General features: G+C 41.2%; 1 protein-coding gene across 16 annotated transcripts in view; it reads right to left on the reverse strand.

Moving 5' to 3' along the window:
- The window catches only part of PAK3 (p21 (RAC1) activated kinase 3), a 252325-nt gene that overhangs the window by 46449 nt on the left and 179560 nt on the right, over nucleotides 1–26316 (reverse strand). For 14 of the 16 annotated variants that reach the window (XM_040468414.1, XM_040468412.1, XM_040468407.1 and 11 more), the window contains 7 exons: nucleotides 24811–24911; nucleotides 22289–22351; nucleotides 20646–20690; nucleotides 19324–19477; nucleotides 17278–17315; nucleotides 7723–7854; nucleotides 6676–6841 (listed from right to left, as the gene is read on the reverse strand). In XM_040468414.1, coding sequence (XP_040324348.1) covers nucleotides 6676–6841; nucleotides 7723–7854; nucleotides 17278–17315; nucleotides 19324–19477; nucleotides 20646–20690; nucleotides 22289–22351; nucleotides 24811–24911 — 699 coding nt within the window. The remainder of the gene's footprint in view (nucleotides 1–6675; nucleotides 6842–7722; nucleotides 7855–17277; nucleotides 17316–19323; nucleotides 19478–20645; nucleotides 20691–22288; nucleotides 22352–24810; nucleotides 24912–26316) is intronic. The other 2 variants (XM_040468418.1, XM_040468419.1) reach the window with 2 other exon arrangements.

The raw sequence follows: 26316 nt of genomic DNA on the forward strand, positions 1-26316 counted from the left end.
GACTGCTCATCAAGCTGTTAGGTTTATTGGTGGTGGTGGTGGTGGTGGTGGAGGTTTGTTTTTTATAATAGAGCTCCATGTTTCAGTGAAGTTAAATAAGACATAGACAGTGTGTGAGCTGTTCTAATTCTTTTTCTCTTGCATTTCTCATCTCAGTCCGTGGTACTACCATCTGTCTACTCAGTAGCCTGAGTCAGAAACCCGGAAGTCATCTCTGACTCATCCCTCACCTCCACTCCCCCAATGCAGTTGTCCACTGAGTCTTGAGACTATGTCTGTTTACCTTCTAGATACCTTTTCAGTGGCACCTGGGTGGCTCAGTAGGTTAAGCGTCCAGCTCTTGGTTTTGGCTCAGATCATGATCTCACATTTCGTGAGATCGAGCCCAGTGCCGGGCTCCTTGCTAATGGTGTGGAGCCTGCTTGGGATCCTCTATATAACTCCTTCTCCGTCCCTCCCCTGCTCTCGATCTCTCTCTCTCTCTCAAAAGAAGATACCTATGCAATGTGGACCCTCCTCATTACTACTGTTCTGGTTGGGCAGGCTATGGCAACAGCCTCCTAAATGTACTCCCAACCGTCAGCCTCTTCATACTCCAGTCCAGGCTCCACACCTCTCTCTGGCAGGAGGCTCTAAATGCAAAACCGATCATGTGATTCCCTGGTTCATGGGTCCTAGACACTCCCCTGACACCTCCAGGGTAAACCTCAAACTCCTTGGTATGGGGTACAAGGCTCTTCATATCTGATTCTTGCTTCATTTTCCAGTCTCCTCTTCCCCACTTCACCACTAGAACCTCATGTTTTGACCATGCCAAATTGCAACTCATGCTCCTGCTTTCCAGTTGAGCTTCCTCTCTTAAGACTGCAATCCTACCGCCCACCTACTAATTCTATATTCAAGTGACATTGAATAAGTTAGCATTCCCAGGCATGTGCCTTCATACCTTCTACACATGCTAGCCTCCTGCCTGGAATGTTCTTAAATTTCAAGTTCCAATTTTCATGCTTCAATTCAGCTTTGATGGCGCCTCTTCTAGGAAGCCTTCCCTGACTTGTTTTGAATAACATTAATAATTCCGCTTCTCTCTAGTACTGTACCTTCTCTCTCTCTTTCGGTCTCTCTTTTTGCACTTAGTCTGTTTCTCTACACCTAATACACCACGTATCCATCTCTATGTATCTGATGTCCCCTTATAGACTGTATCTTAAGAACAAGAGTCATCGCTCATTCATTTCTCTACCCTCAGTACCTCCTTATATAATGTTGTGTGAGAAATACACTAGTTGCTCAATAGATGTCTGTTGAAGTAAACTCAAATAAAGTTGGGAATTTCCTTTTGAAATTGCCCCATATTTTAAGACAGGGGCTGGAGAAGGTATTTTACTTGATTTATTGCTATAGAATGCCACCAATTTAACAGTTTCTGAATCGCCACTTCACATTTCAAATTGTTTTACAGATCTCTACATCATTGAGAACTAATTATCCTTATTCAAGTCAGCAATTAATGGATAAGGGCCTGGACGTTTGCTTTTTTTTTTTTTTTCTTTTGAATGAAATGATAATTTCAAAATCACTTGAAACCATCATTTTATTTAGGAGTTTATAGTCTTCTAAAAAAGTTATACTATTAAGTTGCTGAGCAAACTCTTTTCCATAGACTGAACAAAAAGCAAATAAGCTTCAGCCCAAGCCGCTTTCTGAATTATGACCAATTTCAATTGGCAGGGTTTGGTTAATGAGGTTTTATGGTAGTAAATTACTCAACCTTTATTTCCTTGGTATGCAGAGTAAAAAAAAAAACAAACTGGAAATAAATCCTTTCATGAGGATTTACCAAAAGACAACCATTTTGATGAGCTCCTGCTTCTGAACTGCTATTCAGATAAAATGGCTTCTCCACACCCATTACCATTCACAGGAGAGCGCGTGCTGCCATCTACTGATGTCAGGCAAGTACACAGGAGGTCTTGTTTACGATTCCGAGTCACAACACAAGCTTTTCAAGTGACCTCTTTCATCAGAGCCACTGTAATTTGCTTTTTTATACATTACACTAAGGAAAGGGGAAAAAGCCCACTGTGACACAATAGGGGGGGAAAAGTGACGAAAATCAGCTACTCAAAATCAAAAAGGAGGAAAAAAAAAAAACAAAACCCCTGAGAGCAAGACCAGAACAATTTCCTGCCAGGGCAAATTCTTAAATAAGACACAAACTATTCATTGTAAAGTATAAGGATTTAAGAAATCGCTAAATAGTAGTATTTGAAAATCGGTTCCGTGATGTGGTTTCAGTGGCAGGAAAGCCGATCAATGTATTTTCCTACATATTAAGCTAAGTTGAACTCCAACCATGAAAAGATTATTAGCCCCTTACAGACCGAAGGTTTTGATTCCTGAGAAAAAAGCAAAAGAATTCTCGAAATTACTATTAGTCCTTTCTGAGGGGATAGAAAAGTCTTGGGCGGGCGGTGCGGGAGAAGGGGAGGGACAAGAAGCGGAGGTGACTTATGGGGCCCGAGACAAATTTCCTGCGTTGCACATTTTCGCTGACAGCGCCTTTTGGAACTTCTAACATGTAGGGGTTTCTTTAGTTTCCAACAGATTCAGACAGACCACAACGAACAAGCCAGACCCAGGCTATCTGTCTGTGTAAAACTGAAAGTTGATCTGTTTGTTTCAGCTACTAATGATCCCATGGTCTGGCCCCCACAATCAGCATCTGCGCCGAAGAGGAATAGCTGGGCGGCTCTGTGGTCTGTGCTGCCCACCTCACAGTCACTGGATCCCTGAGCCTGCTCTCCCTACTTCCCCGTGCTTATGGCGGGGTCTGCTCTGGGATGGGCTGTGGGTTATTCCTCCAGCGCTCTGTCTGCCTTCCTCCTCTCCTTGGCTTCTCAGCACAGGGTCCTTTACTCCTTCCCGAAGCTCCAACAGGGGCCTGATCCCAAGGTCCCCCAGTGACTGCTGCATAGGGACCACACGTCTTGGATTATTTCTGGTTTCAAACATTCTGTCCCGCTGGAAGACCTCACGCTCCAATTTTTCGTGTCACAAAATCCGGTTGCTCTCATTTTGCAAAAAACATCAGAGTTATATCCTACTCTTTCTTGTGCTTGGCGTCGTACATACTTTACCTTGTTTAGTCCTCACAAAATCCCTGTCACATTCGTACTATTATTGCTGCCATTTTTCTTTTTAGAAATCGTAGATATTTTTTTTTTCATTTTAGAGAGTGAGAGAGAGCATGTGAGTGGCGGAGAGGGGCCGAGGGGGGAGAGAGAGAATCTTAAGCAGGGTCCATGCTCAGCGTGGAGACTGATGTGGGGCTTGATAGATCCCATGATCCTGGATCATGATCTGAGCCAAAATCAAGAGTTGGATGCCCAACCACCTGAGCCACCCAGGCGCCCGTACCTCCATTTTTCAAATGAAGAAACTAAAATTCAGAGGGGTTGAGTGATTTGCCTGAAGCCACACAGCGAGTGTGGGCCTAGAACTTAGACTTCCTTATGATTCATTCCAAAGCCTGTCCTATTGTCTTATCAAGGCTTTATACTCATGTAATAAAATAGTAATTGCCATTTATTGAGCTCCTACTGTGTACCAGGTACTGTTGCTGAGGTTTTTACATGCATTATTCTCATTTAATTATTATAACGCTATTTTTTATTACAACCCCTATTTTTGGCGGGAGGGGGGGGGTTGTGAGGAGAGGAATAAGAGGTCAAGGAAAGTTAAATAACTTGCCCAAAGTAACACAAGCAATGGGCTGGTCATTTCTGGCTCCAATATTTTCCTCTTAGTCATAGTTGAGCTACATAAAATTCATCTGATAGACACAGTCCTGAAATGTAGTTATGGTTTTTGACAGATAAGAAACTGAGGCTTGGAGGGGTTCAATAAATCGTCTAAAGTCATACAGCAAGCACATGGCAGAGAGGGGGTACACAGAGGGCAATGGTGCAACAGAAGCAAGAAAGACCCCACTTTGCAGACTTTGCAGAATAGCTCAGCCTGGACCCACTCCGTGAAAAGTACCCTCCCCCCCGCCATTTTTCTACAGGTTCTCCCAGCCAATATCTGGAAGCACAAGGTAGGGCCGGCAGTCATCGGTGGTCCAGTGGCTCAAGAGAAAACGAGTCTCTCGAGGCCCGAGCATTCTCCAACAGAGGAGAAAACACTTAATTCTTAATCAAATGTAGTCTTCCCCTCTTCATCACGTTGCTCAGTGCAGGGCAGAATAAACGACCAATGGAAAAGACCAGGGGCACCTGGGTGGTTCGGTCAGTTAAGCGTCTGACTTCAGCTCAGGTCGTGATTTCGTGGTTGGTGGGTTTGAGCCCCGCATCGGGTTCTGTGCTGACGGCTCGGAGCCTGGAGCCTGCTTCAGATTCTGTGTCTCCCTCTCTCTCTGTCCCTCCCTGCTCGCACTCTGTCTCTCTCTCAAAAATAAATAAACATTACAAAATTAAAAAAAAAAAAAAAAAAAAAAGGAAGGCCCGAGCTCAGGGGCCATTGCAGTGTGCAAATACTGCAGGATTTTGGCCCAAGAGAAGAATGCTTGTTTCTCTGTCACTGAATGTAAAAAAAACCAAAAATGCATTTTAATTATAATAAATCAATTAAGATTTGAAACAAATGCCGGTAACAGTCATTTTTACTAAAGCGATGCTGTTAGATTTTAAAAGTCTGATCAAATCTCACAGGTCATGTCTCTGTGTACAAAATGGGGTGGGGGGGGGAGTTGAGGTTAACAGTCTGAATAACTGAACTGAAATTACCCAGGCAATTATTTCTTTTTCCTTCCCTTTTACATATACAGACAGTAGGGATGCACAGCAGCAAAGTGGGTAACAGAACGAGTTGTAACCTTTGAAGGTAAACAGATTTGAGTTCAGACTCTGGCTCTGCCACTCATTAGTTTGGTGACTTGGTCGCTTTAGCCTCTTTTTGAGGCTGACTCTCACTGATCTGTAAAATAAGGATGTTGAAATCTACCACAAGGGCTTATTAAGAAAAGTAAACGTTCTGATGTATGTAAAGTGGCCAGCACAGAGACTGCTCCATAAATGGGAGTTATTACTATTGTTAGTATGGCAAATAGTAGGTATTAGCACTACAGGCATATTTAATCACGTATAGTAAAGTCAGTTGGCTGAAGCCGAGTGATTCCAGCTCCAAATGCTCAGTGCCAGCTGCAACCCGAAACTCTGCCTTTCCAAACACCTCTAGCTCAGAATGTCTCAACTTCAACACTGCTGACCTTCTGGGCTGAATAATTCTTTGTTGCAGAGGGGCAAGGAGGGGGGCTTGTCCTTAGCATTGTAGAGATTTTGGAAGCCTCCTTCGCCTCTATCTACTAGATAGAGCACTTCTTGTGTTGTGACTATAAACAGGTCTCCACATGTTGCCAAGTATTTCCTGGAAAGGCAAAACGGCCCCACAACCCTCTCTGCAGAGTCTCCCTGTGGCCTATAGCTGGCACTGCTCTCTTTCTTTTCTGAGGCTTTTTAGATGGAAATTTGCATGAACAAGAAGGCTTCCTACACTCTAATTGTATCACATTATCGAATCTTATCGTCCAAATCAAATTGTAAGTTTCTCGATAGCAGGAAATTGCTTTTCTATGCTTCCCTCCAAAAATTCTTGCATGGAACAGGCAAGTAGGAACTCAGTAAAGGTACACTTTTTGCTCATTTTTTCATTCATTCACTCAAAAAGTATTTGTTAAGTCCCTTTATGTTCTAAGCACTTTATTAGGAGCTGGACATACAGGAAAGGGAGACACAGTGTCTTCCCTTGAGGAGCTCACAGCCTAAGTGAAAGATTGGACGAGTACGGTGTGACTTGTTGCCATAAAGGCAGCAAAGAAGAGGGGCCTTAACTCAGACTGGGAGAAGCACAGAAGGCTTTCCTGAGGAGGCAACTTTTGAGTTGGGTTTTGAAGGATGAGTAGGAGTTAGTGACACTGGGGGCACCAATTGCCTATAAGTAGAAATTTGTTAGATGTTTTTGTAGTATGAGCTTAACGAATGTGCTTCACAGACCTGTGACTCTTCTCCGCAGACAATGCATTTTACTTAGACCTCCTTGACCCAGAAAGCTCACCGAAAGAGGACTGTTTTGTCAAACTGGAGTCAGTGTATATGCACAAGTAGGTACCCAAAAATGACACTGTGGGTGGGAGGGTTGCTAGCATTTGCTGGCCCTGCCCCCTTCTCCACATAGAAATGCGCCTAAATTAAGGGAAGAGGCTGTATTATTGTGGCTGCTGGTTTGATTGACTGTGTTGGGCTTTGAGGCTGACTTACTTATCATGACAGATCAGTTGGGAGACCTTGGGCGATGATCAAAAGATGTCACCAGATTATTTTATTCCTTTTGGGAGTGTCATCTTAAAATAAAGCTTATTGTTTGATTCATTATGGCAAGTTATCACCTTAATTGATCTTTTCAAGTGAAAATATTTAGCTTCTGTCAGATTTGGAGTGTGGGGGAAGGAGTGATCTGGAATACACAGCAAGTGCCAAACTTTACATCTTTTGACTTCAGGGGGCCTGGAGTTTATGCAAACAGGCCCAAACTTTTAAAGGATCAGTTTTTCAGTTTAAACGTTTTTTGAGAAGCCATCCCATGAAGAAAGTAATGATGGCAAAAAGAAAAACTCACTTAGCTTCTCTAGGATCTCCTCATCTGTCATCTTGGATTTTTTCCTTTGCCGATCTGTGTTTCTATACAAAGTACTGGAATTGGCATTCTCCGCAGAAGGTGGTGCGACCTCTTTATTTGGTGCTGCTGGTGAAGCAATGGATTCAAGCACAGAACGAGTGTAGATCTTAAAGACAAGAAAAAAAGTTCTACGATGAAAACAGTAGGTCAAGGAAAGAATATGAAGTCAAGATGCTAACGTTTCTGTGAGGTTTTCTTTTTTGGATTAAGATGAAATCTTAAAGCAGATTTTGGTTCACAGCAAAGTCGAGCGGAAGGTACAGATTTCCCATCTACCCCCACCCCCCACAAACGTCACAGCCTCCCTTATCACCAACACCACCCCCTCCATCAGAGTGGGACATTTGTTACAACTGATGAACTTACACTGACATGTCATAATCACCCAAAGTCAATAGTTTATATCTGGTTCACTCTTAGTGTATACATTCTACAGGTGTGGACAAATGTATAATGACATGTATCCATCATTATGGTGATGGAGTTTTGTCACTAGCTAAAAATCCTCTGTGCTCTGCCTATTCACCCCTCCTCCCCATCCCAACCCCTACCCCCAATAAGTTTTTAAAGACAAGTGATCGATTATTAAAAAAAGAACTTTAAGTTGCTTCAAACACGCTGCCCTTGGAAGCTCACAGGACCCAGTCCTTTGAGGTCCTCACATATCCTGAGCTAATTCTGGTCTCAGTGTCTCTGCTTAGGCAATTCTTCCTACTTAATTCACATGGATTTCCTTCTCTAATTTAACATCTGCAGCAATTTTATAACTTAGCGCTTCTTTGTACATTGTTCAGTATCATTCTCTAGTTGTCACGTACTATCCTGTATCCTCAAATAGCAACTTCAGCCAAGGTTGTATCTTGTATTCTAGTTCTGGGAACACAGTGGATCCTCAATAGGTATTAGTTGGTTAACTAGATTCTGACTTTACGATTGCTCCAAAGGGCATCTTCTGAATCATTTAGAAAACAGTCATTTGTGGCTTACTGATTTCGTATGCTCTGGTCTTGGCGCAATAACCGGCGGGGGCTCATTGTCGTCTTCTTCTTCTTCCTCTTCTTCGTCTTCTTCTTCGGACACAGGAGGAGCCAAAGGAGGCTCTGACGCTGTTTTTGTACTCTTGTGACAAAAAACAAAGTTTAAAGACCAGGTATTAACGCCTCGTTGTTTTTCTTCAGAAATGAGAAAAGGGAAATGAGCTAGGAAGAAACTGCACCTTTTACAACTGAACAGAAGAACCATCTACAATTTGGTGATCAGTTCTGCCCACATTCGAAGGTGAATTCAAGCCACGGTTTGAAACATCATGACAAGAAAAATTTTTTTAACATCATGAAATTTTCAAAATCTTGTTATTTTCCACTGGGCTCAGAAACAGTGGGCTAGTCATTTAATATGTGAAAGTTCAATGCTCTTGAAATCAATGAATATTTTTTTTAAATGCTATAAAGCCTTCAATTTGTACCGGGCAGCTTGTCAACCTGTTGATTGATATTTTGTCGACCAGAAACAGGCTATGTTGTGCCTGAGGATCAGAGCATGCGTATGGATATGGTATTAATACAGCTCTGCAAATACTCACTAAGTACAAGCAAGCCCAAAAATGTTGCTCCCCTGTTCATCCTCCTGGAAAGAAGCACTCAGAGAGTAACAGGCATGCAGAGCTAAGGGATATTCATCAACAGAAATAATTATTCAGTCTTAACCAACAGGTAAATGGTGATTTGCAATGTTAAAAATGGCAATAACACCACCAAAAATAACAACACCTGTGGTATCTAGGACCGGTTCTTGATCATTCATGTTAATGCCGGGTAAAACGTTCCAAAGCACAATTGTGAAAGAACTGTAGCCATGGTTCTCAAAGTGTTGTCCCCAGGCCAGCCTCATCAGCATCATCAAGGGACTTGTTAGAAAAGCAAACCCTTGGGCTCTATCCACACCAATGAATCATAGATCTGGGAGTGGGGTCTAACAACGTGTTATAACAAGCCTTTCAGGTGATTCTGGTTGAGGCTCAAGTTTAAAAATCATTGAACTATGATATAGGTCTGTGCTGTCCAAGATGGCAGCCACCAGCTCTCCATGGCTAATGAACAGTCACAGTGTGGCTAGTCTGAATTGAGATGGGTTGTAAGTATAAAGTATACACCAGACGTTGAATATGGAACATGAAAGAATTGTAAAATATTTCCTTGATGAAAAATATTTCCCTTTATGTTGGTTATAGGTCGACATAGTAATATCTTGAATACATTGAGTTAAATAAAATAGTATTAAAATTAATTTCACCTATTTCTTTTTACTTTTTTTCAAAGTGGCTACTAGAAAATTTAAAGTTACACATATGGCTTTCATAACATTCACTTCTGTTGGAAAGTACTATTACAGATGTCTTTTTATGTTTTGTTTTGTGTGTGTATTTGTTTTTTGTTTATGCCTTTGGGTATGCTGGCTCAAGCTAATCCTAAAAAGAATTTTCATTTCTTGAGGACAAAGCTCCTGAGGTAGATAGGGAGCCTACTAATAGACTATTACCTCAAAGGACCTCAGCCTACGATGAAAATTCAACATGGATTTTCTACAATCATGTATAAACCGATGGTAAAGTTATAAGGTGTAATCATATATTGGATTGGAGACAGCAAGATTTATCTACTGTGAAAAGGAAGACAACTTAGAATTTATAAGCACTTGAAAGAATATTTGCTTACCCTCTGATATGTGGTTTATAGACTGAAATTGATGATGCTTACTTGATATTGGTTTTCTTATTTTTTTTTTAAAGTTTTATGTTTGTTTATTTTTGAGAGAAAGAGAGAGAGTGAAAGAGAGAGAGAGAGGTATTGGAGGAGGGGCACATTCAGAGGGAGACGAGAATCCGAAGCAGGCTCCGTGCGGTCAGCGCAAAGCCTGATGTGGGGCTCGAACTCATGAACCTGTGCGATTATGACCTGAGCCCAAGTCAGACGCTCAACCAACTGAGCCACCCAGGTGCCCCTGGTTTTCTTATTTATACACCTATATTTGTTCTTATTCCAGGCAAAATAGCGAGGCTATTACACTGTATCGTGGCTGCGTTGAAAGCAACATGTGTTAATGACATTAAGTTTTCAGATAAAAAAAATCAGTTTCTTCTCATGAAAGACTAACTCTTCAGGGCACTTCAGTGGTCACGGGAAGAAACTGCCTTTAGGTTACTGGTGTCTGCTTTGCTATCACTTTGTTTCAGAAAGCTCTGCTCTATCTTACGCCGGCTGGGATCAAGAATGCACCTAGTTACCGTTTGTTGGTAGAAGGAGCAGAACCTGCCTATCAACTGACTACTTTTTATATGGCAAACGAAGCTATTTTATCTGCCGGGCAATATGAACCATGCCTAGGGATAGTAACCTTTATGAGGGCCTAGGAAAATATGAGAAGTCAGAAATAAATCACTGGCTCCAAAATGCTACAAAAACCTCTAAAATCTAAAGTCATTAATGTCTCATTACGTGTCTATGAAGTGTAACTACATGTCAACTTAGTTACTTAAATTTAGTATATATTTTACAGGAATTGCATTACATTAAAAAACAAATTGTAGGTTAGAGTGTCTTATTTAGTAACAGTTCTTCAGTATTTATGATGATTTCCAATAAATTACGCCTAACCATGACTCTAATGCTACCTGCAATCAACTAATGGTCACAAGCACTGTTTTAAAAAATCACTTGAAAAAGTGTATGGCAAAAAAATTAAATGGGATTATGGGAGCCCTTTAATATATTTGATACAATGCATCATGTGGCCTCCATAAGAGAGTGTATATACAACCTGTGAGCATCTAAAATAATCCCTGTGGCAAATATAATGGGCCTAGGTCTGGGCTTCTCAGACTGGTACAAAGACCAAGCAGTCCTACTGACCAAGATGTAGGCTTGCACATCTCAACCATCGCTACTTCAGTAAAGAAGACGCACCTGCAAAATATCAGTTTCTCAACATTCATTACCATCCTCTCTATTCCCGTTTAATATGGGGAACACTCTCCATCTCCAAGGATGGACTAAGGGACTATTAGGAAAACCTAAAGTCTTTCATCTTCTTGAAAGTTTGTAAGGGAGGAAGAAGACCCGTATTTCTGCTTATCTGGTACCAAACACTAGGCTGTCATATTGGCTGGTTGCTTGGTTGAGAAGAATGTACGTCCTTCAGGGGACATTGTCTTTTGCATGATGGATGGGCCAGGGAACATTAGCTACCCAGAACACACCTAGAACACCAGGCATTGGTACGGAGAACTGAAATCAACATAATTTCCTGCCCCTGTGCTAAATAATACCAGGACCAGGCACTGGTCCCTTGTCCAACCTGTGTAATTAACACTGGGGCGGGGCAGTGTTATTTTTCTTTTCCTGTGGTAAACCAGCATCGAGACAGCATATTTTCCTGTTCTTACGTTAAACAATACTGAGAGCAAGCAAAAACAACATCTTCAAGAAATGGTTGTTCTTGAAAGATAAGACTGAAGTATTTTACTTAGTCATAATAACACCTTGCTCACCAAGACTCTCTTCAAGACTCTCGCTTCACCAATCTAAAGCTATTTAACCATAAACACTGCACAATCCTAACCTTATAAGACCTGCTTTAAAATCACATAGCCATGCTCTAAAACCCTACAAATGTTCTCCCCTGACAGCCCCTGTCTAAGACACTGCTAAAGCTCTATAAAGGGAGGGGCTCTTACTTGCGGCTAAAGTTTAATAAACAGCTTCGCTTGATTAACAGGTTTCTCAGGTGGTCTTTTTTGGGAGTCACAGGTATAATGTCGCTATGCTCTTCCTCCTAGGCTGAAAATTACTATGACTGTCTAAACTTGAAAAAAATATATAGACACTCTGGTTTCTCTTCAGATGATGACCAGAGGTGAGGAGGGTAGAGGGACGGGTGAAATAGGCCATGGGGATTCAGGAGTGCACTTGCTGTGATGAGCATCAGGTACTGTACGGGAGTGTTCAATCACTCTATTGCATGCCTGAAACTAACAGTAATTACACTGGTAACTAACTGGAATTTAAATAAAAACTTAAAAATAAGTTTTTAAAAAGCCAAAAAAATACAGATAGATGAACAGCAAGTAAAGAATATTTTTGTCTTATTAAAATTTTGTGGGGCCCCTGGGTGGCTTAGTTGGTTAAGCGTCTGACGCTTGAGCTCAGCTCAGGTTACGATCTCAGGTTCATGGGTTCGAGCCCCGTGTCGGGCTCTGTGCTGACAGCACAGAGCCTGCTTGGGATTCTGTCTCCCTCTCTCTCCCCCTCCCCCCTTCAAATAGATAAGCTTAAAAAATTTTTTGTGATACACTTCTTTTGCCACACAGTGCAGCAGGGGAGGTAATTCTTTACCTGAGCTAGGTCCTGGAGTCTTTTAGAATTCTGAAGTGTTTGGCCAATCTCTCAAAATGATGACAGGTAGATATGTGCTTTTCCATATAATATCAAGGGTTCATAGATCTTCTGAAGCCCATCCATATGGCCTGTAAGTTATAAACCCTGCTCTGAAGAATACACTAGCTAGAGAAGCTACCTTAGGAAACTCTTCTTTCTTTGAGCTTAATTGTTAAAGGTCAAAGGAATTAGAAGTAAGGACCTTCGAGCCTTTAGATAATGCAAAATGTGGTCTTTGGTCACTTTTCCTGCTTGTTTAAGAGGGAGATTTGAGGGTTCCATTCACGATCGACTTGCGAACTCCCCAGGCAATTCTGATACACACTGAAGTAAAAGAACCACTAATCTAGGTGAACAAAATAAACCAGGACTTCAAATCAAAAGCTCAATCTGTGTCAACTACACACCCAGCTTCTCTGGACACAAATCGTGACCTATTCATATTACTGTTGTTACCTTCCACTCAGAACACCGGTACGGGATTCTAAATGCATTACTTCACTCTCAATAGTACAATAAACATATAACATTTTAAAGTAGCCTTAAATTGAAGAGTAGGTCCCTGAATAATATTTAGTGTTTAATATACTAATATCAAAGAAGCTACCACAAGTGAGCAGTAAAGCAGATGTCATAGGACCATGGGAGGTATTGCTGAATTCAATATTAATTATATAGTCATTAGTTAAAAATATTTAGTGACTACAGCACTGCTTCTATTTTAATTCCCACCCAGGCTAGTAAAGGAGGCCAAAACTGGTGATCAATTTAGGCCGCGTTTATAAGGAGATAGTCCAATCCCATTAAGTCAGATCCTATAGGATAGCTAGGTCTACTTGGGAGGGTTCCTAATGCAAAGAAAAACAAACAAACAAAAAAAAACATAAGCAGTGTCAAGTGCAATCTCCTCCTAGAACCATAAGGAGAGCACAGGGTCCTCTCTACTCCCCATTCCTAAGCAGCTGAGTCCCACTGAAGGGATCCAATCTGAACTCAAGGGTCTAATCCAGTTCATTCAATCAATAGAAACACAACCTTAGTTAAGTAGTTTAATCAACTGTCTCCACCTGGAAGTCCTTCTGGCCCTTCAAACTCAGAACTATCCAACAGGAAACTCAGCATCTTCTCACAAAAGTTGCAGCTCCTGAACAAGGGTGTCCTTGTCTTTTTGGCCATCCTCATATCATTTTAAGCCTGCTATGACCTTAACCTATTGACCTTAACCTATTTTCCAACATCCAGTCAATAACCTAAACATGTCCAGAATTTGAACTTCCTCTCCATTCCTACTGCTACTATCTCAGGCCCTTATTACCACCTAAGGCCTGGATGCCTGTGCTGCTCCTCCAAGTGCTCTCCCTTCCTCCAGCCTCATCTTCTGCCTTTAATTCATTTTGGACATTTGCTGTCAAATAACTCTTAACTGCCTAATTCTTCTGGTCCAAAAAACTCCAAGGGCTTTCCAATGTCTACTAGAAAATGTCAGATTTCTTAGACTAGTATGTAAAGGTCACTATTATCTGGCTCCACCTTAACATTCAAAGCTTAATTCCTATGATTCCCTTTCTTATATCTCAGTCTTCATTCAAACCCACACCTTTTTGTTCCCGTGCCCTCCCGACTACTGTGCCCTTTCCCATGTTTTTTCTTTTGCTTAGAATGCCCCACGCTATCTTCACAGATCCAAATCCCACCTGACCTTCAAGACCTAGCTCAAATGCCACCTTTTATATGAAGCATTTTCCAACTCAGTGTTCAACTAATATGTACCAAGTACCTATTTTGTACCAGGCACTGAGCTTCAGCTCTTAGAGACTAGGGCCGGCTTCCTTTTTCCTCCCCAGCGAAGAGCAAACTCTTTTCTCTGAGTTCTCATAGCAAATGGACATATTTGATGCTATGTAATATGGTCCGTATTGTATCGTGTTTCTTTATGTGCACACTTCTCTTCCCTTACCAGACTGAGCTCCAAATTTCCTAGTGCTTGTAAAGGGGCACTTGATAAATATATGTGAAAACATAAATATCCATTTGTTTTATCTCCAAACAGGGAGAACACCGTTTTGTTTCTGATTTGTTGGAATATTTTGATCATTATGTAGAGTTAGTTTGAATTCCACAAACAAAACCAACAGAAGCAAGCTCAAAAGAAAGGGAGAGTATTTTAGGATATCTAAACTGTTGATAAAACAAAACAAAACAACCTACAGACCATCCTGGCAGGTTAGTGTCTGAAATAAGTGACCTACCTAAAACAGATACCAACTATTTCTTTGCCAGAATACCCAGCTAGTATTCATTAAACGCTAATAATATTAATTAAACCAAGGGAGGTGAGGTACATGTTGGTCCTGGAAGGTTGCCATTTTTGTCTTTCTCACTTTAAGATGACCTCCCTTCACATGCTGTTTCAGTGAGGCCTAGGAATCTCTCACGGGAGAGGAGGAGAGGGGGGCAGAAATGACCAGTTACAATGGAAGAATGACATTCTACTCCGTTTTGGGGAATCTGAGCACGGCACAAGTACCATGGCATCATAGGAGCCTCATGCGTGGAGAGAGTGAGTTTTTCCTCGTATTGCCATCTAAAAGTGATAGTAATACTAGGTTACACTTAATAAACATATAGTATGTGCTAGGTCATGTGCTAAGTATATTATATGCATTACCACATTCAGTATCCACACAAGTTTTAGGAGGTCGGTAACGTTATTATACCCAGTCAAAGCTGAGGAAAGACGGGCTCAGCAAAGCTAAGCCGCTTTCCCAAAGTTGCGCAGCTTGTAAGTGGAGGAGTGAGACTAAAAACACCTAGGTTCAGAGCCTTCATTCTTTTTTTTTCACTGTGGTAAAATACGCATAACATAAAAGTTACCATCGTGGCCACTGTTCAAACGTACAGTTCAGTAGCATTAAGTATATTCACACTGTCGTGCAACCGATCTCCAGAACCCTTTCCATCTTGCAAAAATTTAACCCTTTCTATGGAGTACTCTATACCTCATATAAGGAGAAACATACAGGATTTGTCTTTTCATGACTGGATTATTTCAATTGGCACAATATCCTCAAGGCTCATCCACGTGGTAGCACGTATCACAATGTCCTTCCTTTTTAAGGCTGAATAATATACCATGGCGTGGATATACCACATTTATTTATCCATCATCTGCTGATGGACACGGGAGTGGCTTCTACCTTTTATATATTGTGAATAATGCTGCTGCGAACATAGGTGTATAAAAATCCATTTGAAAACTTGCTTTCAATTCTTTCGGGCATAAATCCAGAAGTGGGATTGCTGGATCCTATGGTAATTCTGTACTTTTTAATATTTTATTTATTCTTGAGAGAGAGAGAGATAAGGAGGGAGAGAGGGAGGGGCAGAGAGAGGGAGACACAGATTCTGAAGCAGGGTCCAGGCTCTGAGCTGTCAGCACAGAGCCCGACGCAGGGCTCGAACTCAACGAACCACAAGATCATGATCTGAGCCGAAGTTGGACGCTTAACCGACTGAGCCACCCGGGAACCCCTGGTAATTCTATTTTTAATTTTTGAGGAGCTGCCATGCTATTACATAGCCTTTACTCTTCACCACTAATGACCTACTGCTGTCATACGTGTTGCTCAGGGTGATATCAAGGAGGCCAGCATCTATCTGTCCTCTATAAAAGGTTCATTACCCATGACTCTTTGAACCAACAGGAAACTTCCACCACTGCTAATTATTTCACTCCTAAGGAAGCGAACAAAGCAGGAAATAATTTCTATCAAAAATCAAAATAAAATCACACAAAGGGAAGCCTTGTCTAAGATAATGTTCTGTCTAATGCGTATGGGTACGGTTGTAGATACCATATCACTTCCAAGAACTCTGAACTAGGTTACTTATGTTCTAGTCACTTCTCTGATAAAACTGTCTATGTGACTTTGGGCAAAGTCACCTTTGCCACTGCACCTCAGTTTGTTGGAACAGGTGACACTAAAAGGTATAGGGGTATGACCTGAGATGAGTTACTTCGCCTCTCTGAACTTCATCTGTAAAACGGAGACAATGGTACAATTTACCTAATTTGGTTGCAAGAAAGGGTAAGTGAATGTCAAATGGTGTGATCCCAGGGGTGCCTGGGTGGCTCAGCCGGTTAAGCGTCCAACTCTTGATCTCGACTCGGGTCATGATCTCACGGTTCATGCGTTCGTCCTTCATTCGGGGCTCTGCGCTGACAGTGCAGAGCCTGCTTGGGATCGCTCTCTCTCTCCCTATCTCTCTGCCCCTCCCCTGCTCACGCTCTTTCTCACTCTCAAAATAAATAAAGAAAAAATGTTATTATCCCCGGCGCCTGGCACATTGGTAATTGTTCAGTAAAGAGAAGTCCCTATCATTATGATTACTTGCAAGATTCTATATGTAAGACAAACACAAACATTTATCTACCTAAAGGTTAAACACCTATGTTCACAGTAGCTTTATTTAGAATAGCCAAAAACTGTAAACGGGCCAGAGGTCCTCCAAAGGGTAGACTGTTAAACAGCGGTACACCCATACCATGGAATACTGCTTGGCAATAACAAGGAACAAACTACTGATAACACACAACTTGGATGAATCCTAAGAGCATTATGCTGAGTGAAGAAAGCCAATCCCGAAAGGTCATACGCTGTATTATTTCATTTACACGAAATGTCCACAAAGACAAATCTGTAATACCAGATTAGTGACTGCCCGGGGCTACAGTGGGGGTGGGATGGGGAATAACAGGAAGCAGGCCCTAAGGGATCTTAAGAGGTGATGAAAGTATTTTAAAACTGGATTGTGGTGAGGGGAGCGCTGGTATGTAAATTTACCTGGAGTCGTCAAACTGTGCACTTAAAGATGGGTTATATATTTTATGTTCTGTACATTTTATATACAAATCCTCTATTTTATATTTATATATATAATTATATATTTTATACATCGAAACGATACCTTTTACGTTATATATCGAAATGATACCTCTAAAAACCTGTTTTTTAAAATATCCTATGCCTAAGCTGAATCTGTGCAACCGTAGTCTGCTGGAGTGCCAGGAGCACTGAGGACTCTAAACCATTTTCAATTTTTCACTTACCGAAGGATGGGCTGCTATGTATCCGTGTGCACTTTTATCTGAAAAGTAAAGATAAAGATGTCACCTTTATTTCATAAAGACTGCCTCATTTAGAGGCCACAGTTAATAAAAAAAAAAATAATAATAACCTATGCAGGTTTAACCTTTGACCAGAAGGAGATTCTCCAATTCGGTATTAAACACATGCTGTGACAATGACATGATTTTTCTTTTCTGTTTTTAAAGTTTATTTATTTATTTTGATGGGATGCCTGGGTGGCTCAGTCGGTTAAGCATCTGACTTCTGTTCAGGTCATGATCTGACGGCTCTGAGTTTGGGCCCCACATCAGGTTCTCTGCTGTCAGCGTAGTGCCTGCTTCACATCCTCTCCCTCTCTTTCTCTGCCCTTCCCCTGCTAACTCACCCTCTCTCTAAAATCAATTAATCAATCAATCAAATTTATTTGAGAGAGAGAGAGAGAGAGAGAGCAAGGGAGGGCCAGAGAGAGAGGGAGAGAGAGGATCCCAAGTAGGCTCCACACTGTCAGCACAAGCCTGATGTGGGGCTCGATCAGGTCAGGATCATGACCTGAGCTGAAACCAAGAGTCAGACGCTTAAGTGACTGAGCCACCCAGGCACCCCTCACTTTTCTTAAAATAGCTCACACCCCTGCATCCTTACTACACCATTTTATAGACCTTAATGAAGGCCTCCAGCGTATCTCATCCATATGGAAGAATATTGAGATCACCTACTCCTGATTGGTATGAACCTAGACATCTATATCCAGAATCTCTCCCCCACCTCCTTCTTCCTTATCCTCCTCTCTCCTTCTCCTTCCTCGCTCCCGCCCTCCCTTCCTTCCCTTCAATTTCTCTTCTCCCTACCTCCTCCTACCCTATTCCTTAGTTGCCACACTAGAGCATCCCAAAAATGTCTGGTGGGTTTCACTCAGCTCAGACAAATACTGGAATGATTGCATTTTTGGTCTTGGTCGCCTATGGTTCTACAGTGAACCTGGAGGACCGTTCTAGATTTCCTCACATTAAGCATTGCTTGATGTGTCACTAGGATCTCTTAGATATTTCACTGTATGTGGAAGACTAAATACCATGAAAAGCTCTCCTTGATTGCTTTTTTTCTTTTTTTGGTTTTCTCCACTGGAGAACAGCAGTTAAGCAATCTTCTCCGTTAAAATCGCCCCGTCGAGCAGGTGAATTGCTATATGCCTTAAGTTTGGGCTTTGACATTTGTTATGACCAAATGAGATGCTCCTCCCCTTCCAGGTGGGTCTTTGCACCATTCTTGAAGATATTTCAAGCCTGCCCTATATTTAAATCAATGCTGAGAGGTAGGGACGCTTTACAGCTGGGGCACTGATGATAGGATTCTCTCTCTCTCTCTCTCTCTCCCTCTTTTTTTTTTTTTTTTTTTTTAGACGTTACACAACTTACACGGTAAGTTGTTCTAGGGAGGCAACCCAGATCATTTTCCTCAAAATGCCAAAATATTGTTTGGTATATGGTTTTCAGTTGCGTATAGTACAAACTTGAACATCAAAGCTTCAAACAAAGGCTGGGTCTACATGCTAGCAAATGAAGTCAAGATTTGGCAGGAATACGGTCATTTCGATTTCATATAAATAGCCAGACATGATTTCCCTTTTTAGGTCTCATTTTGAGGTTGGATCAAAATAACCTGGCAACCACGAAACGTGTGCTGTATCATCATGGTACAATTCAATGAATCTAAAAGATAAAATAAACTTCGAGAGACCACGGTCTGGTCCATACACCTCTTATTTCACGAGCACATCACAGGGCCTGATCCTAAGTGACTAAGTGTCTTCTTCACTGAACAATGTCCCTACTTGAGTTCTACGAACACCCAAGAAAATCTCCTAACATCAGCTTCAACTCCCAAGCCATATTTCGATTTGCTTATGTTGAAGTCATTTGAAGAATGAGCCAGAACTGACTTCGGACACCCTCCAGGCATTCTGTTCTAATCCTGAGGCTCTGAGATCAGAGTCACCTCGCTCTTTGATACCTCCGATCTACTCTTACCTCCGGATGTAAAGCTCATATATTTCTGGTTGTTGACGGTTTCTTTGGAATCGTAGAATTTGAGAACGTCTAGGACGGCTTGTGGATTCTTCTTCTGTTCCAGCTTTGTTATGTTGGAGGTTTGGAGTAACCGTGCCCACTGCTCAGGAATTCCCTGTGGACAACCAAAGGGAAAGAATGGCAGCTCAGAACATTCAGTAAGCTGCCTTTTCATGTTCCAGTAAAGTTCTTCACCAAGAAGCCCATGCTACCTGTAGGATTACACTTGGGAAACTGAAGTTACACTCTCGATTTAAAGTTAGTAACTTAACAATGCAATCATTCTCTTCTCTAATTAAAACACATAGGTAAAACTAGGATCCAACTTAAAAAGGGTGGGTGGGAGTATGACTGTGATAGAAAAAAAAAAGCGCATGAAAATCACCTCCATATTAATTCTGCTCATCCATGAAATGATGTTTACGGCTTAGCTTATTTTTTCTGGCGACTCAGGGCAGACATAGCAAGACTTCTCTAAATTTGGGCACCGTATAGTATAGTGCAGATCAATGGATTTTGTATGACTGGAATAACATAAGCTTTTTCTGGGCACGTTGGAATCGGAGTTATCTTTCCGAATAAAAGAAAAGCCTCACCCTTGGTTCAGTTTATACTCTGTGATTACAAAATGTAATTTGGGGGAGGGGGAGTCAAGGGCTTTAATACAGGGGGCACTGAGAGGAGACAAAAATAGAATAGCGGAGGAGCGATAACCACGGAGATGCGAAACGGTAACATTAGCGCTGCTTTGGGCGTTCTCCCTGCAGCTTTCTCCTCTCCTCCCTCCGTCCCCTCCGCCCCACTTTGTTCTTTGGCCACACAGAACCTGGGGACTGTGACAACCATGGCAAAGCCCTGTGAGAATTTGCAATCGTCTAAAGCATTTAGGGCACAGAGGAGGGGGTATTTGGAAATCTAACCAAGGACAATTGCACCAATTACTTGGAAAGGTTAGTTGTGCCTTGAGGATTTTAGCATTCTTTCCTACACATTCAGCCTCCGGATGTCCCCATTTCGTAATCGTCCGCCCTCCAAGAGCGACTTGGAGCGAGAGACAGACACATCATTCCTGAAGTGCATCTAGACCCAATTTGTGCGGCTTTGTCCTACGAAGTCTCGGCAAAACAATGTGTGACGTGGGCCTCCAGAGTTTGGGAATGACAACAAAAAAGTGATATAAGCCAAGCAACAACTCTACTGCACACACATGAACCTGCTGCTGCAGTGCTATGACATCTCAAAGAAGCACTTTGATGCAAGCTTCTTTTGGGCCTGTGACGCACCTCTGGGAGCTTCCCTGGGCACATCTGTGAGCCATAGAGATCTGGCTGTAATGGACGTAAATAAAGAAAGAAAAGAAAGTTAAAACAGAATGCGGGACAACTGAGAAGGTGGGAGGAGATGAAACCAATGGGTCTGGATGGGGGAGGGGGGTAATCCCTTCTCAAGTGGGGCGGTTATGAAAATAGAGAGGCATTAACTAAATCAGGGGCAGGACAGATTTAAGAAAGCAGAGAAAACGACAATGTTCTACGGAGTGGATGCGTAATTCCACTTTTGGCCAGATGCGTCCTCCATAAATATGCAATAATAAGAATTACCATTAAATGACTGGAGAGATTACCAAAAGGCGGAAACATGACTTCGGGGGTGGGGGAGGGAAGAAGGATGGCATCATGAAAAGCTTTGACAATAATTTGTAAGTTGTATTTACAACCGGGTGATCACAGGTAGCCAGGGGCCATGTGATGAACTTACAAATTTCAGTTCCCAATTCTGGTTCACCATTTTCAGCTTCGCGTGGGAAGTGTCTGTGTGGCTACGACTGAAAGGGTGGCTACGTGGGGACGCTAGATTCAACTTCATTCCCATCGATGTGACTCTTCTGTACTTTGTAGTTAAAGTCGTGGCCGGTGTCACGAAAACTAGATTAAGGATTTCCCACACAGCCAGACTCGGCCTTTGAGTTCCTTTAGACCAGGGGCAGGGAAACCATTTCATTTCAAACCATATATGAGTAATTGCCATGTTAATGCTACAGCTCTGAAGTCTCACTCCCCACAAAAGAAGACCAGAGAAAAGATAACAGCTTTGTCCAAATAAAGCTATTGTCTCCAGTGCTACAGAAACATGCTTTGACCCAACTGGTTGGATTCGGGACGTGGGTCTTTGATTCCTGGCATTTGGGGTTACTCCAAGCACAGTGAAAACGACACTTTTACATGCATTAATCACGCAATTTGATGCTAAAGCCTTAAGCCAAATATTTGAACTCAGGAGCCCATGCATGATCCCAGTTCTGATTCTAAGTGCAATTAATAGCATTTGGTTAATACTATAATGGCCAAAGGAGTTATTAAGTGTTACGAAACCAGGTATGCGTTGCACATAACCACTAGAGCAGACATCACTGGCATGGTCATTACCGTAATTATTAGAATATTTGCAGTTATTATACATTCTCATGGCACTTCTAAACTTTTGTGATAAATAAATGTCTGGAGATCACTAGACAGCAGGAAAACATGCTGCCAATTGCAGAAGATCCTTCAGACAACTGTACTTACCACATGGCTACACTGCTGACACAATTTCTTTTGTCTTTTGTAAGTTGAGATAAACTAGTAGTTCATCAATGAAACCTGACCCTTAAATTTGAATGTCTGCCACAGAGGCACATAATCAGAAAGCCATCTCATTACTCCAAACTGACGTACAAATCCCAAAAGTTAGGACAGCTAATGGAGGCCTAGACGTATGAGCATCAGAAGCAGGAGCACATATCAATGCCTCACCACGTGTACAATAACGACCAGATGTACGACAAGCTGGGGATTGTCCCGTGTAGCCCAGGAGAATGGCAGCATGATACGACAGGCCAAGCATTTATCTTATCATAGGAAATGATCATTTATATCACTCATACCATTTTTCCCTCTGATTGACTTGAAGCGACCGTCACAGGTCGAGAGGTCTGGAAGGGGGAGTTCTAAAGTATTTGGGACAAAAATGGCAATATAAAGGGTAAGGACTTGTAATAGTTCAGTACCCCAAATCTCACCTCCCAACCTAATTTTAATCTCAGGGTCCAAGTGTGTACCCAGGTACACAAGATTACATGGGCCAGCTAGCCGTAGGACAATGACAGGCCCTTGTAAGACAACTGAACGACACAGTTCAACAGATGGCTCAAAATCCAACCTAAGCCACCGCAATGATCAAATTCAGTAATATGCCCCTCCCCCCTCTGCACGCACACACGTGTGCACAGACACACAGACACACACACACACACACACACACACACACACACACACACAATAAGTGAGTGGTACCAGGGCAAATAGGACCCAATTTTAAATGCTACCAACAAAATGATTTTAAAAGCTCTTGATCATTATGGTAGTTTTTCAAGTTAGGAAATGTAAACCATCGGTGAAGATAGTAAAAAAGGGAAGAATTTGGCGTCTTTAAATATGACGTGCGGACAAGAAGTTTTCAAAGATCATCAAGAGGCCAACAGTGCATCAGATACCCAAATTTAGCCAGTGTCTTATCTGTATATTTCAAAGGACTTCTAACAACTGACTGCATCCAAACAGATGCTTTATTTTAAATTGGGCTTGGGGGACCAAGGGGCAGATGTTTTGGTTTGGTTCAATTGCATCGAACAGGTTGTTCACAACTGGAAAGCCTGCCCATCACATAACCCACCCACCCCACCCTCTCTGGTTGGTTCTTTGGGTTCTAACTGACAGCAAAGTGAAGATGTGGTCAGCAAGATGATGGTGACTCACTTTCCTTCATTTCCATTCAGAACCCCAAAAGAACAAAGAAGGAGCTAAAGATAGATTGTATCTTAAGATGTCAAGCGAGTTGGAAAGAGCGGAAAAAAAAAAAATTGGAAAGGAACCAGAATGTCACATGAGAACAGCAGAGGAGAAAGCTTTCACATCAGACCACAAAAAGGAAGAGAAAAGAAAAACATGGCATGACTGCAATAAAACCTAAGAGCAGTTTAAACACAAGAAAAGCAACATAGAAAACAAAAAAAGGTCCGAGCTAGAAACATAATGTTCTTAAAATAAAAACAGGGAAGAGTTATTAGACAAAATTTATGGTTTAAGTGCTTTTACTGTTTCGAATGTCAAAAAGTCAGCTTATAAAAATTATTATTATTATTATTAGTGGTGATGGTGGTAGTTGCAGTGGAGTCAGTAAGGTTATATTTCTGGAGTGCAGCTAAGAGAATATCCTCAAATACAGTAAAGAACAGCGGCCAGACTCAAACTCAAAGCCATTTGAATAATGTCTCTGACTCCAGTAATGAAATTGGTGAAATCCTACCGGTATCTCGACTTTATCAATGACAGTACCTCTTTCTGTTCTCTTCTGCTTGCTACTGAGAGCATAGAAATAATCAGCTCACATCACTTTACAAGGCCAAGATGTTGACTCAGTTTCGATTTTATTCTCGTATTGCTTACTTCCAGAAAAAAAAAAAAAGTAATTTGGCTGTCAATTCAGAGACCTTGGTTTGCTTCTCCAAAGCAAGTTAATGTGTCCCCCTCTCTTTTTTGTTCACTTATTCATATGACAGTCTACTCACTAACCATCAAGTTTTAAAAACAGAAACTTCAATTATTTAATATCTAAAATTATCTCTGGTTTAAGAACCCAAGAATCAGTGGTGATGATACCATCGAAGATTTTTTTTTTTCTGAAGGCATTCAAAATTACTCATTATCTCAGAATGTACATTTTTATTGAGATCCTTACTAGGATGGAAAAAGGTAGTTGATCCTCCTGAGGGCATATTTCTAGCCACATCTTTTCCTTCATCCATCTAAAGACAAATATGCCAGATCTTAAAAAAATATATCCAAAGAAAGGCTGAATCGACAGCTATGGTCTTTCTGGTGAATTCTTACTGATATTAATTATGGATTGTATATCTATAAAGCACATGACCACTATAGCACACGTGATATATCCATAAATATTCTTCCCGAAACATGGGGTTTGTTGTTTTGAATGTCTATAAAATACACCCGTTAATAAGCCTAAAGATAAGCTATGTTCTTGGGATCAAAGCGGAGAACAGGTTGATTTTACAGAGATTTTTGGTTAGCTTAGTTCGCTGATCTGGGTAACCCAGATTCCAATGTAAAGCCCGAATTATTCAGATAGGCTGTCTTCGCTGGTCAAGTTGAATCCATGATTCTCTGATTCACTTCAAACAATAAAGCGCAGACTCAACAGGCTAACTGCGATCAGACATTTTTATGATGGACAAAATAATTTTACCAGTACTCTTGCCACTCTCTAGTTCCACCTGTGATTGTCTCTGTCTGTGTCCATGTCTGTGACATGGAAATGCTTTCTTGAAACCTATTTTCACAAAGGAACTTTTCATGGCTTGCAAAACAAAATAAGGAGCTTACTTACAGTGAACTCCCCGGTGACTGCGTCAAACCCCACATGAATCGTATGTTCAAAGTCTGAAGGAAGAGAGATCTCTGGGCGTTCTTTCTCTTTCTTCTTATTGGCTAAAGGCAAAATGTTAACATGTATTTATTTGGGCTATAGTTTTATCATCCATAAGTTGTACAATTAGGTTCATGAAAACAGTTACAAAGGTGAAAGACAATCGATTCCAACACAACTTTCACAGTATTCCACTCCAGAAATTACAATTTCATTTGCAGAAGTAGCTGAGAGTTTGACAAAAACGTTACATCCCCATAATTTACAAATTTCCAAAATCCAATTCAAACAAAACTTGTGGCCAAACTGATTTATGTCCTTTACCAGTCGAATAATGTAACCAGTAGGTATCTAGGTAGATTGTGCTCAACTGGCTTTGTTGGATCAAATAGGACTTACTAAAGAAGAAATTCATTATGCTCAAGTCAAGCTAAGGCTTACTGTTAGAACGGACGGACGAAGGGGAAAACGCTGAAGCTATCCACAAAAGTGTTATGAACTATTTCCATGTTAACCATAGCTGAGTACCAAGCGGCTAGAACTTGTTTAATTTACACGTTTACATTACCAAGCATAGAAGCTTGGTCTTCTTCCAATGAGAACACTATTGCAGATCAATCATGTCACAAATCTTTATCTTTAAAAATGTTTTTAATCATGTCCTACCCAGCACTTTGTTAGTAAAAACAAACACACAAATTGCTGCTTTCTGCTGAATTAATTTTATTTAGTTCTCAGTAACCTCAAACCAATGCCTTGGTTTACGCATTCTAGTCTGTAGCTCTTTTTCCGTGTCCCTAATATATTCTGTCATATTAGCCACTCAAAATCATTGTCCTCAAGTAGCAGGTTTTTCATAGTGACACAATTGTAAATGAGCACATCCCCAGTTAATATGTCAAAAGCCTTTAAAGATATCACCACTGGAGAGATCAAGTTGGGAACTGTAATGAAATTAGTTTATCTTGAAATAGATTCCAGGAGGAAGTCGCTGCAGAAATGTAAAATGGCATCAAGTAGATTCCCTAATAGACATATAAACAGATCTGAGAATGTGACTTTGATCAGGGTACATCCCACACTCAAAAATAATAATAATAATAATAATAATAACAATAATAATAATAATACTCACCCTCCTAGTAATGGGAAAGTCAGCATGGTTTGCCCAATTGAAACCAGTCAACCTCAGAAATGCCCAGGGTGGCCAATTTAGAACATTCTGGTTCAAATAGATATTTCCTTGGCCTGAATTTCAGACAACATTCAATTAACCATATTATGGATTACTGGTTTTGTGGGTTACCCAGGAGAAATTTCAGATTCAAAACCTTTCGTGTTCAAATGTCATTTTTATGGCTTCTTTTTTCTTTCTACCCTCTCTCTCTGCTCCCTATCTCCAGCCAGAGGACAGAGATATGGGGGGAAGAATATGGAAATTCAAGTAGTAAGAAGAGCAGGACACAG

The sequence above is a fragment of the Herpailurus yagouaroundi genome, unplaced genomic scaffold, assembly GCF_014898765.1.
Source record: "Herpailurus yagouaroundi ecotype Mexico unplaced genomic scaffold, PumYag 67700, whole genome shotgun sequence".
Taxonomy (NCBI): Eukaryota; Metazoa; Chordata; class Mammalia; order Carnivora; family Felidae; genus Herpailurus; species Herpailurus yagouaroundi.